The 12,783-nt window shown below is 50.7% G+C and overlaps 1 protein-coding gene across 1 annotated transcript; it reads left to right on the top strand.

Moving 5' to 3' along the window:
- Positions 1 to 1,833: 1,833 nt before the first annotated feature.
- On the top strand, positions 1,834 to 12,697 carry LOC144717197 (corticotropin-releasing factor-binding protein-like). Its single transcript, XM_078592556.1, has 7 exons — positions 1,834 to 1,977; positions 3,857 to 3,944; positions 6,199 to 6,356; positions 8,052 to 8,265; positions 8,832 to 9,010; positions 10,718 to 10,826; positions 11,440 to 12,697. Exons 1-7 carry the CDS (start codon positions 1,897 to 1,899, stop codon positions 11,580 to 11,582), a joined length of 972 nt encoding a protein of 323 aa, XP_078448682.1. The 5' UTR covers positions 1,834 to 1,896; the 3' UTR covers positions 11,583 to 12,697.
- Positions 12,698 to 12,783: the final 86 nt, after the last annotated feature.

Genomic DNA, 12,783 nt, shown 5'->3' with positions numbered 1-12,783 from the left:
CAAGTTGATTTTGTTGAACCATGTGAGAAGTCACGTAGTTGCATCGACCCGGGTCACCAAAAATGACCAAAGCAAAATAAATTAAATAAAGGTTACAGCAACGAAGCAAAGCAGAGTGAGAGTGTTCGTGGGGTCAGCTTGCACACCAGTGCACGCACTCGAACGGTGGACGTAGAGAATGCGTTTGTACTTGATGTGATATTGCACGACCCATAGACACATAAAGACTCGAAGACTCGCACAGACATCCAGAGACTGGCACGGAGACCCCAATTATAGGCTTCCATGCAAACCCATAGACTCAAAAATAGGGTCACGAGCAAACCAATGAGCACGCAGGCTGCCGCGACCAGTATTATTCATAATGAAGGCTTTTGGGCTAGATCGCGTAAGTAAAAATGTGTCGCAACCACCCGACACGGTCAATTAGTAAAAAATGTGTCACGTTAACAAAACGCCAATTAGTTACTTCGTCAGCCGACCGGTGTGTTTGAAGAGTGAATCCACAACATTTCGAATTTGAGTAGTTCGACGTTTCGCTGGTAATTACAACCAGCATCATCGGGCGATTTTCCATTGTGGGTTGCGACACATTTATACTTACGCGATCTAACCCAAAAGCCTTTATTATGAACAAACCAATGAAGTCTGCTCTCCTTCCGCGGAAGAACAGCAACACGACACGGACCCTCACCTGAAGCGCTCTCGTGACGAGCAGACCTCGACATTGGCACGCAGCGCCTGTACATCGCCAAACGCGAGAATCGCTTCCATAGACCGATGCACTCACGTCGTTACACGCATCGACACTCAGAGACCCGTGGACGATCACAGAGCCCACCCATAGGCTCACATCGACACTGCATAGACTCACATTGAGACGACCCGCTGGATTCACGCAGAGAGAGACCCACAAACTCGCGCTGAGGTCTGTGAATGATTGCCTCTTTTTGTTTTTCCTCTTCGAAATCCCCATTGCCCTCTCCTGCGTTTCTACAACGCGTCTCGTGATGTGCTCGCACGAGTCGGCTGCATTGTTTTGTGTTGTTGCTATAACGTTCTTACCCGCCCCTGCTGGGCATCTGTTAAAAAAGAGTTTCAAACCTCATCGGATTCCTCCAGTAAAAATAGTTTTTTTTAATTTAAAAAAATTCTGAAACTCACATCGCATTGCATTGCACATCATGCAATGGCTTTTTGACGTTTTGTACAAACACCTCCTCCCTCCTCGTCCTCCCTCCTCCTCCTCCCTCGTCCTCCTCCCCTTGCACCACCGAGCTGGACTGGGATAAGGAAGGAGACTCAACCCGCTTCGCGCAAAAAGCGGACAGATCCCAGCACAGACCTCGAGCGAAACGTCGGTCAGCAACCTCCAGCCACGTCTCTCCTCATGCTCATTCGCTGGGCTCCAACCCCCCTCCAACAGCCCCCCCACCACCACCTCCCCGCCCAGTGACAGAGCCAATATCAGGGCCGAGGCCGCTTCACTTTCAATTAGCAGATAATAGAACCCGTGGTTTTATTTCTTTTCTTCTTTGCGCAGCTGCCTTGGAAGACACACGGACGACGCACAGTGGGGGGGGAGGATGGATGGAGAGAGAACGGAGCGAAGCAAAAAGATGGTTATCGACATAATTAAAGTGAGCCAGCTCCGTAGGCTCGTCGACTCTCATTATTAGAAGCACCTCGCTTTTGTTGTGCGCCTGTGTGCGTGTGTGTGCGTGTGCGTGCGCGTGTGTGTGTGTGTCGAGTCTGTGTGTGTCGTTAGCCGGGTCTCCCCCCCACCTCTCTCTCCCCTATACACACACACACACACGTGGCTTTATAAAAGGACTCCTCGGCGTTTTAGTTTAAACGGGAGTCCCCGCTGGATAGAAGACTCCACAGACCGTGGCGATGTCTCCCAAATACTCCGCAGCCACGAAGCTTTTGACTCTCCTCCTGATCCCGATTCTGGCTCACGCGATGCACGTGAAGGTGAGTGCCGCGGGGACCTCGAAGTGCACCTAGCCTGGCACGAGCACCGTGGTGACGTTCTGTTGTTGTGTTATTTGTTGTTGTTGTTGTTGGATCTCAACCCAGCGTCTCCGCGCTCATGCACACAACAGGCGCACGAGGTACGCGTAGCCGAGGGGTAATGTGAACCGGAGCAGTCCGGAACGCCGTTCCGGGAATTGTTTTGGCACCAAACCACATCCATCTCGCCTTCGTGTTTTCATCTTGACAAATTCTAGTGGCGTGTGTGTGTGTGTAGCGGTGGTGGTTAGCGCACTGCGTCACGAAACCAGCGACCCGAGTTCGATTCCCGCTCAGCGGACGAGGAGTACCTTGGCGGCGCGGCGTGTAAACATTGCTGCTGGGGAGACAAAGGCGGTCGGGTGTGATTGTTGGCCACCCACCACCTTCGTGTAACGTACCGGCCTTCACAAGTGCCTGCCGACAGCACGTATCCGTGCTCTTGCACAGCAGATCCGTGCGGTGTACGTAACGAGACAATCTCATTCTCTTGTTCTGATACGTTTGCAGAGACCCCCCTTCAATTGCGTTGCCCCTAAATCTTCCCCGTGCGTAGAGTGAGTGAAGGCGAACGCCGCAGCTAAACCCCTGGTAATGCCGTTACCAAGGGCAATGCATGCGATGCAACAGCTACGGTGGTTCCGTTACAGCGGAACGGTGAATGCAACTTCTTTTTTTTGTGCTCATGATTATCATCATCATCACCGCACCTCCGATTAGCACGGTTGGCTAGGTACGGTGCGAAAGAAGTTCAACATACACACATCGGTCTAGGGCTCTGGGCTCCAAGTGAAGCTACCTCTGTAGGGACGTTACGTAGAACTGCGATGCAGCTGTTCCTGTAATTCCGTTACCGCCTAAATCAAGTTAATTTATATTCTTGGTTCTTTCGGTAAAGTCACGTAGAAGGGAAATAATAAAATAATAAAAATACTAAACAAAACAATTATCACGATGTTTCGACTGCAGCACAAGCAATCATCATCAGGTGTGAAAACCACAGCAAGAAAATTAGAAAAAATGTGAAAAAAAATTATTGCTGTGGTTTTCACACCTGATGATGATTGCTTGTGTTGCAGTCGAAACGTCGTGAGAATTTTTTTTATTGTTTTATATTTTTATTATTTTTTTGTTTCCCTTCAACGTGACTTTACCAAAAGAACCAAGAATATGAATCCCTGCAGTCACCAAAGCTTTAAATCAAGATAATTTAGTTCATTTTTGCCACTATAATTTTACGCATAATGATAAGCAACTTTATTGAGCTAACATTTGTGGTCAGGTCGCTTCTGTAAAAATAAGCTAATGACTCGATGGGCTTAACATGGTAAGATAAAACATATATACGTATAATTTAGTTTAATTTGTATATTTTTTGTTCAAGTGATTAATTTACCTTTCCTAATTCTGCACTCCTATCGCGTGTTTTGTATTTTGTTTGTTGTTGTAACGTTCTGACCCGCCCCTACTGCACATCTGTGAAAACAGAGCTTTATACCCCATCGGATTCCTCTCAAGGATAAGTAAAGATTCTGATTCATCGCTGTAGGCTAAAGCAGCTCTGCTTGACGTGTTCAAGCGCGCGCGTCTCGGTTTGGGTTTCAATGAGTGGTCGTGGTGGTGGTGGTGATGAGTTGGTGGTGATGGTGGTTAAGTCGTGGACTTAACGTGCACATAGCCTGGCACAAGCGCCGTGGTGACGTCACCGCCACTTAGTGGCGAACGGCGGTTGTTGTTGTTGATGGTGGTGATGATGGTGATGATGATGGTTGCGGTGGTGTCCCCGCAGCTGCGCGCACCGCGACGTGAGTTTTACTTTCACCCCCTACCCCGCACGCAGGAGCTTCAGCTGCCCGAGGATCTCCGGGTTCTCTACGACTCCCAAGACAAGAGGGACCTGCAGCTGGGCTCCTACCGGAGGAACCTTCGTGAGTGAATCGCTGCATCGCCAGATCCACGCCCCATCAGCCCTGGGCCCTTCGCTGTCGCCATCCCTCGTCGTGCTGTCATTATAATCCGTAATCTGGCTCCGGCGCGTGAGCTAATCTCGCCGTTTCATCTGCTCGTCTTGTCGTTCACTCGAGGCGCGTTCTCTCCTTTTCCTTCGGCTGCCGTTCCTTTACGGGTCTCCTCCCATCGGCTGTCGTTCGTTCATTCAGATCGACGCGTCCCGCTCGAGCGCACTTAGAGTCTTCTTAATCATCGTCGACACCTTCTGTCTGATACACATATTTCTCTTGTCGCCTACCAGTACAATCACAAACATGACTCCCCTCCACATCTTCACCCCCTCCCCCCGCACTGTTGAAATGTTGTTACACGTTATTTAATAGTGGAAATGTTCAAGATCTATATGACATCGCTGGTAATGTGCACTGATTGAAAACTTTTAGTTGTTTTTTGGGGGTTTTTTTTGCGTAAATATAAATGTGTCGTTAAACCTGCCACCACAAATCTGGCTGCTGCCTGATGAAGCTAGTTGTAATTACTGGCGAAACGTCGTACTCGGATTGTGAATGTTGTGGATTTGATCCCCAACACACTGCGGTGTTGCTGTACTCGTAACGAATTGGCATGTTTTGTTCACGTGACAACCCTTACTTATTGACTATGACGGGTGATGGCGGATTTAACGACGCATTTATATCGACGCGATCTCAACCCAAACAAGCTGTATTATGGATGATACTGGTCGCGTAAGCCTCGTACATGTTCAAACAAGTCTCGGTTGTGACAGGGCACGCGAGACAGATTCTACCACGGGTCGGAGATTAATTAAAGTGTTTTTTCTTTAAACAATTTCTAAACACAGGACCAACGCCTCCACACGTCAAACGGGCAGCAACAATCAGCACGATAAAATAAACAATAGATAAAGGATTCATATAGTTACGTAGATTTTTTTCATAACAGGCGACGTTGGTGCATTTCGTCATGTGTGAGGCTGTGCAATGGTAATCATAAGGGCTACATATGTCCAGTGACTGAATGCACACTGCATGTATGGCAACGCGAGAGCGACGCGGATTCTAAATAAACCATGAAGTGGTCCTCGTCTGGAACACTCCCGTGATGATGATTGATGGTATGGCCCCCACATTGTAGAGTGCAGTCTCCAGCTCGCATCTATGCTATCGCTCTGGCCTATCTATATATGTGCAATGAGGAAGGGCCACTGGCCGAAACGTCGCCGATTACATATATATATTTTTCCCCCTTTAAGGCCAAACAGCGTTATTGACGAAATTAGTTGAGTTACTCTTATGCTCATTGCTTTGTCGCGAAAACGAAATACTTTGAAGTGAATGAGTGCGTTTTGCGAGATTCCGCGATGATTGTGCGATTGCGTGAATGAATGCAGCTTGGAAAAAGCGCTTGCCGAATATGGAGGGCTCGTGCGGGTACATGCGTGATCGGGTGAATTGGTGATTGAGCGATGGATCGAGTGAATTAGCGGGCGACTGAGTAAGCAAGTGAACGCGTCTCTGCACGAATTCGCGAATCCGTTACCGTGTGAGTTCGCGCAAATTAAATTATTTCAAAAGTCCGATACCGATCTCACGAATGAATAAAATATATTGAGTTCGTGAGTGAAATTATGTTGTACGTTAGCTGCGGAGTGAGTTCGCGACCGGGATCTGACAGTGGATGATGGGCTCGTGAATCCAACTGGGGATTTCGTGAAGGAGTTCGTGGCCACTGAGTTCGCTTGTGAGCATTCATTATTGTGCAGCCAATGAGTTCGCTTGCGGAATGAATTCACTTCTGAACGAGTTCGCGAATTGAACGAGACAACTGTGAGTTCGCTGTTGAATGGGGTACGTTCGCCCGCTATTGAGGGAGTGGGCAAGTGGTGAGTTGGGTGAATTGGTGGGTGAATTGGTGGGCGAGTTGGTGGGTGAATTGGTGGGCGAGTTGGTGGGTGAATTGGTGGGTGAATTGGTGGGTGAATTGGTGGGTGAATTGGTGGGTGAATTGGTGGGCGAGTTGGTGGGCGAGTTGGTGGGCGAGTTGGTGGGTGAATTGGTGGGTGAATTGGTGGGCGAGTTGGTGGGTGAATTGGTGAGCGAATTGGTGGGCGAGTTGGTGAGCGAGTTGGTGGGCGAGTTGGTGGGCGAATTGGTGGGCGAATTGGTGGGCGAGTTGTTGATGGTCCCAATGCCCTTGCGTCCACCCACACAGGCTGCATCGACATGCTGAGCGTGGAGGGGAGCTTCACGTTCACGTCGAGCGAGCCGGGCCAACGCTGCGCACTCTTCCTCATCGCGAACCCGGACGAGACTCTGCTGCTGCACTACACGGACGTGAACATCGACTGCGATGCAGGGGACTCGCTCACGGTACCCCACCACTACGATCACCCCAGCTCCCACCGCCGACCGACCCTCTTTGTCTTCTCAAAGCGATGCTACAAGACATTCCCCCCCCCCCGCCCTCTCTTTCCGTCGCTTCACAGTTACGACGAAGCCAACCCCAACCCCTCCTGAACCGCTGCCGCCTGCTCTCTTAACTGTCACCCTAACGTAAACCACCACTTTTAAGAACCCCACTCTTTATCTCAACCACTGGCATCTTATGTACAATTTTATCATTGCTGTGAAGTACCTTGGAATATCGGCGCTATATGTAAATGTAGATCATAAGATCTCGCTCCCCCATACAACGGCCTCTCCTCTCCTGTGGCTAGCTTTTGTAATTATTTTAATAATAATAAAAATTGCATCCCGGTACCAGGCTGTTCCTGCGGATGGGGTGCATCGTTATGGGGTTTTTTTCGATACAAAAATTAATGGTTGTTAATATAAAAATAAACTAAGCATTTTTTTTTTATTTTAACAGGTAAGGCCCACTGAGCTATATCACTCTTTTTCAAAAGCGACCTGGCCACAAATGGTAGCCCAACGAAGTGGCTTATCATCATGTGGACATTTAAAGCAGCCAAATCCCCTAAACGCATGTTTCCGAATGTGGAGGGAAAAATCAGAGGACCGGGAGAAAAATCCACGCGACCACGGTGAGAACATGTAAACTCCAAATATACAGGCGTCAGGGTTGGGATCGAACCCACGACCTCCCGTATACCAGGCGAGGTAGTTAACATCTCGCCAGCGCGGAGCCCCAATATAAAACCGCATTTGCATGAGTGAATCTAAGCCTCCTTTGTATTTCGCCTTCTGCCATTCATTCCAGCCAAGGTTTTTTTTATTATCTGGGTCAACGGCCATACGTCTTACGCAGCTCATCATCGGTTCTATAGCTCCCTGGTTTGTTCCGGTTATAATGAGGTCATACGTGACTCCCTGAGATGGAAATTACACACGTTCCGAGCCTGACTCACAATCGGACTAATGGAGTTTCTTAAAATGTATTCGAGAATGTATCGCATTGTCCGGATTATAATGTGCTCCAGGAAATTAAGAATACAGCCCAAACATTTGCCCGGTGTCAATACAATTATAGAAATTTGGCCACAAAGGGAAATTACTCACACGTGTACCTGATTATAAGACGCACCCGAAAATGTTGCTTTACAATAGACGGGGGTGGGAGGAATGCGTCTTATAATCCGGAAAATATGGTAATTGTGAAGTCATGGTGAGATCTTTCCTACCTCGCCTGGTATGCAGGAACTGTGGGTTCGATCCCGATCCCTGACGAAAACATATTTGGAATTTTCTTGGCTTTCTCCCTGTGGTCATGTGGATTTGTCTCCAGGTCCTCTGGTTTTTCCTTTCCATATTTAGAAACATGCGTTTAGAGTATTTGGCTGCTATAATTTCCACATTGTAAGCCACTTTGTTGAGCTATCAATTGCGGCCAGGTCGCTTCTGCAAAAGAACCATATAAATCAGTGGGCCTTGCCTGATCAAATAAAAAATAGTTTAGTTTTGTGATAATGTACGTACTGCACATTGATCTTCTATCGCACCGTACGTAGCCAACCGTGCTCATCGGATGTGCCGAATGATCCCCATGTGCCGATGGTCCCCCCACGTGCTGACGCCTGCGGCCCACCCACGTGTGTGACCACGCAGGTGTTTGACGGCTGGGTCATGAAGCGGCAGACGTTCCCGGGAAACGGGGACTACCCTCTGCCGGCCGAGCGCCGCTCCCGCGACTTCTGCCGCGGCCTCGGCTCTCTGCAGCGCACGTTCAGCTCCAGCCAGAACGTGGCCATGATCCTGTTCAACATCGCCACTCCGGGACAGGGCTTCACCGTGGCCGTGAGGAAGGCGCTCAGCCACGCTCGTACGTTCGCACCGAAGGCGATAGCTGACGTGTCGCTTGATTCGACGAAAGGGTACGGGCCATCTGTAGCTGGCATTGTGGTACAAAAAAAGCCAAACGCTCTCACAAATTACTTAATTAGGGGGGGGGGGAACACCGTACAACGTCGTACCCTTCTGGCAGACTAAATAAGGAAAAGTGGATGTGGCACACCACATCCAACTTACCTCGATTCGACGTAAACCTGTTCATAGGATTGTAGAATTATGGGGTGCAGTAATATAGGATGTTTATGGATACGTGTAGAATCTTGTACTCTAGTGACAGTCCCTTGCACCCATCATCCCTAACTGCAAAGCCAGCAGCCTAGCGGTGTCCCTGAAAATATCGAGTGACAAATTAAGCCACGTGTGTACGAGTCCATATACACACCAACCCACGTGGCGGGTGTGCCTCTGCCCCTGTGCACGCGCGCGTGTGCGCACGTTCATTCCGGCCCTCATAGGCGCTACTCACGAAAAGCACTTGCCCCAATAGTATGTTAAAGCTATACGGGGGGGGGGGTGGACCTTTGTCTTTGTGCGCAGCATGTAACGCAGTGTCGCCCAGCGCTGACGGCGTCCACACGCTGGCGCTGCCGCCGGACCGGGCGAGCTGCAGCTTCTCCATCATCTACCCCGTGGCGCTGGAGCTGCTGGCGATGCGGGACAAGGGCGCCAGTGCGGGGGACACCGCCGGCCACGGACAGGAGGATTTGCAACAGCTCGTAAGGGACCGCTCGTTCGTCCGTCCATCTAAACATTCATCGCGCATAGTCAGTAAAGGGGCCGTTGCGCCAAATAGTGTGACCCGCTTGCGACAGCATTCACATGAACTGCTCTTGGCTGCTATGCACCGGCGTCTCGAGCGATTTGTTTGATCCCACGGATCACGGGGGGGTGGGGGGGCGACCACGGGGTACGACACCATTGCTTGGAGGGTGCCAGTTCTCACTTGGAACGTCGAGCGCCAACCGAAGCGCGCAATTTGCTGCTGGAGTTGGCGCATCGAGACGGGGCGACGTGTCCAAAGAAGGGACACCACGACGGCCGTCCCGCAAATTCTCACACAGCGTGCCACCGATGACGCAATGGCACGCCTCCGCTCTCTGTCCACCCAGCGGGATACGTGGGGACAACTGGAGTTAGCCGATCGGCAGGTCGCGAGCGGTGGTGGTTGTTGTTGTCGGTGGTAAAGTGCCGGTTACTTCCACGGGTTACTCTGCCAGTCGTTCCAGTCGGTCAACCCACGGCACCTGAGTCTGTCCCGTGACCTACCGTGGGCGAGCCTTCGACACTGCACGTGACGGTCTCAAAGTGCACGTGGCCTGGCACAGGCGCCGTGGTGAGGTCACCGCCAATTCCAAGACATCTGTCCAGTGTGTAAAAATTTTGGTAAAAACAAAAAATAGCAGCACAAGAGGGCTTCATTACAGCCGGGTCAGTGCGGATCGACGACCCAGAACATATTTCCGCACCAGGCACATCACATCCAGTCTATCCTTCTCACTATGCCTGTCGCTGCCAGTCAACGTGGCATGCTCTCGGTAATACCAGCGACCCTGGTAATCATACAGCGATATCAAATTAAGCGCTGACCTTAATCTGAACACTAACCACCCCTCTCATCCCACGGCTAACCCTGACCCTATCTCCGGCCCATCCGGAAGGTGGTGGCGGTGGTGGTGGTGGCTGCTCGTCACGCACCAGCCTCCCCCGAAAACATTCAACGAGAAATTAATCCGTGGACGCAACTGCGGATGCGGTGCACGAGCAGCTGGGACCAGTCCCCCCCCCCCCCCCCCGCGTGCGTGGTGGTGCTGCGTTACACTCTCGTGCGTGCGTGCGTGCGTGGTTATTTTCGTGCCAAAAAAATTCATATATTAAAAAAATCCAGGTTGCCACAAAAGAGATGCACTTTCCGCTCAGGGACCACAGTCGATGACCCCAATTTCACACTCATTTTCAGTCAATGCACATTTACCTACGGCATCTATTGCCGGGCAATGGACATTGTTCCTCGCCCGTAACCTCTGAACTTTGGAAATGTTAAAGAGAAGCAGTTTCCTGCTCGGTGATATTACACTGGCAGGAGATTAAATTAATACGCTATCATCATTATTATTATTTCGGGGGCCCGCAGGTCCACTCCGGAAATTGGATGCGGAGATAAAAATCAGGCAATTAAATGATGTTTTATCGACAGATGGAAATCTGCATGCCCGAGTGTTTACCAGTAATGACGAAGATGGATTCTGCGAAGGGGGGGGGGGAGGTCGCGTTATCGCGAGCAGTCGCGAGAATTCCCTGCGTCCTGCGAACGCCGCTTATTGTTATCCCTAATTGAAAGGCGCTTATTTGTAATTGCTGCTTTGCTTTGGCTCGAGAGCGCTCACGCGCACGCGCGCACCCTGTCGCCCCACCGCTCCGCGCAGGACGCCGAGTGCGACGCGGGCGCCTTCGTTCAAGTGCTGGGCGGCAACGGTCTCAATCCCAGCACCATGAACAGCCTCGCAACCTTCTGTTCCACGCTCTCCTCGCCAGGTAACAAAAAGCGACAGACTGGAGACGATCTCCCCACCCCCCACCCCTCCCCTTGGGTACCGTGCGCTTTGGGGCAGAACGGAGGCTCAGAGCCGAAATGAAGAGTTTTACTTCGCAAGTGGTTACGCGCATCGTTCCTCCTGCTCTCTGGCATTTGCTATCGCCGTCGTTCACGGCCGCGCTTCATCCACTTAACAAAGTTAACATTGCACCGAACACTTGTGTTGCCGTTGTGACTGTATGTATGTATGTTGAACTTCTTTCGCACCGTACTTGACCAACCGCACTAATCGGAGGTGCGGGGGAAGGACCACAAACTAAATACAAAAAGCAGTTTTAGATAAATGAGTTTTCAACCGAAATTATTTAAAAGTGCACAGCTCCAGTGGCTTCCTAATATTGTAAGGAAGAGGCGTTCCAGACGGCCGCAGAAGCGCATCTGAAAAGTGCGCGATGCAGTGACCACCGTCTTTTATTCGATGGCCAGCCAAAAATCCGCCTGCTGCGAGGATGACCGGAGTTCGCGCGATGACGGTCAACGCTCCTCGACGAGACGAGCAAGGTGACGAATGTGTGCCCCCTGCTTGTGTCTTGCTGTGCCCGCGGCTGGCAGTGGAGTTGGCGGCGGGCTGCGAGCACACCGTGGTTCGGCTGGTGGGCAAGCCCGGCACTCGGGCTCAGGTCACCTTCTCCTTCCGTCGACTCACGCCCAACGACACCGGCAGCTCCCACGCTCGATGCCCCATTCCCTTCTAGCACCGAGGAAGCGCACCACGCCGCACACACACACACTATATACACGCGATGACAAAGATCCCCCCCCCCCACCCCGCAGTAGCCTGCACACGCTGTCTGTGATAGTGGGCACCTAGGAAAGCCGACAACGGCACATGTGGGTGGTGTAATCGGTGGAAAAATACAAAAAAACCACGTGGCCGCCTTTGTCTCCGCAGTGCTGTTGTGTACAGACCGTGCCAGGTGCACGCGTTATAAAGCCGAGTCAACCTTGGGGAGGCGCACGGACACCGATGTTAGACGTAGCCAGGAATCAAACTCACGGTTGCCACGTTCATCGGGCAGTGGGCTACTCACCAACACCCTCCGCTGCTCGTGCCAGCCTTGTTAGGTGCTTTGCTGGCAGCACTTGGCCCAAACAATCATTTCACGGCTACAGGGGGATCTTTGTCTGATGCTGCACACACACTTTTGACCATGCAGTGCCCCCCATTCGCCCTGCAAGAGATGTCGATGTACAGTCGTAAAGCAGGCCAACCCAGCGGTCGCTCTCTTGACGTAGACCGCGGGGCTCAAACAGGATGGGGCCCAACAATCCACGCGGATGGGCTCTTGTGGCCCAGCGGCTCAATTGTCTTTAGACGCCACCCCCCGACAAGGGACGCACAAAAGCAATGGTAACCAGGACAAGTTGCGTAAAATAGTGAGAAGTCGTACAACGCTTTTGTGTATTTATAGCGCATGCATACCTTACAGATGCTGATAATATAATAAATATTTACTCTGCATATATATATAAAATACATACTGTATATGATGTATTACAGCAGTTTAAATGAGGGAATATCAAATAACCTCAACAAACGCAAAATCTCCCTTAGTATTTACGCCTCGGGAAGCCAAGAAGAGCCGTGGTGGAATCACGTGCTTTTCCAAATGCCCTTGGACACCGGTTGTGTGTGGGGAGATTGCGTTTCCCTCTGGATTCCACCCTTGTGATGCTTACGTAGAGAATGTTTGATCCTTTCCTTACATACAACGCAGACTTGTTGCATTCCTTGTAAACTGCGGTCGCAGCCGCCTCCTCCTCCACTTGTATGTTTTAATCTGTGTCAATAAATGTTGATAGAATTAGAGGCGTCTGTGTCATGACAAAACTCGTCTTTTTTTGGTCAACGTCGCATGTTGCCGTGTTGTTCATATGAAGGGTACAGGAAGGAAA

The sequence above is a fragment of the Lampetra planeri genome, chromosome 3 (assembly GCF_965212315.1).
Source record: "Lampetra planeri chromosome 3, kcLamPlan1.2.h2, whole genome shotgun sequence".
Lineage (NCBI taxonomy): Eukaryota > Metazoa > Chordata > Hyperoartia > Petromyzontiformes > Petromyzontidae > Lampetra > Lampetra planeri.
Note: the sequence above shows the minus strand (reverse complement) of the source record. Positions and strands in the feature narration are given on the sequence as shown.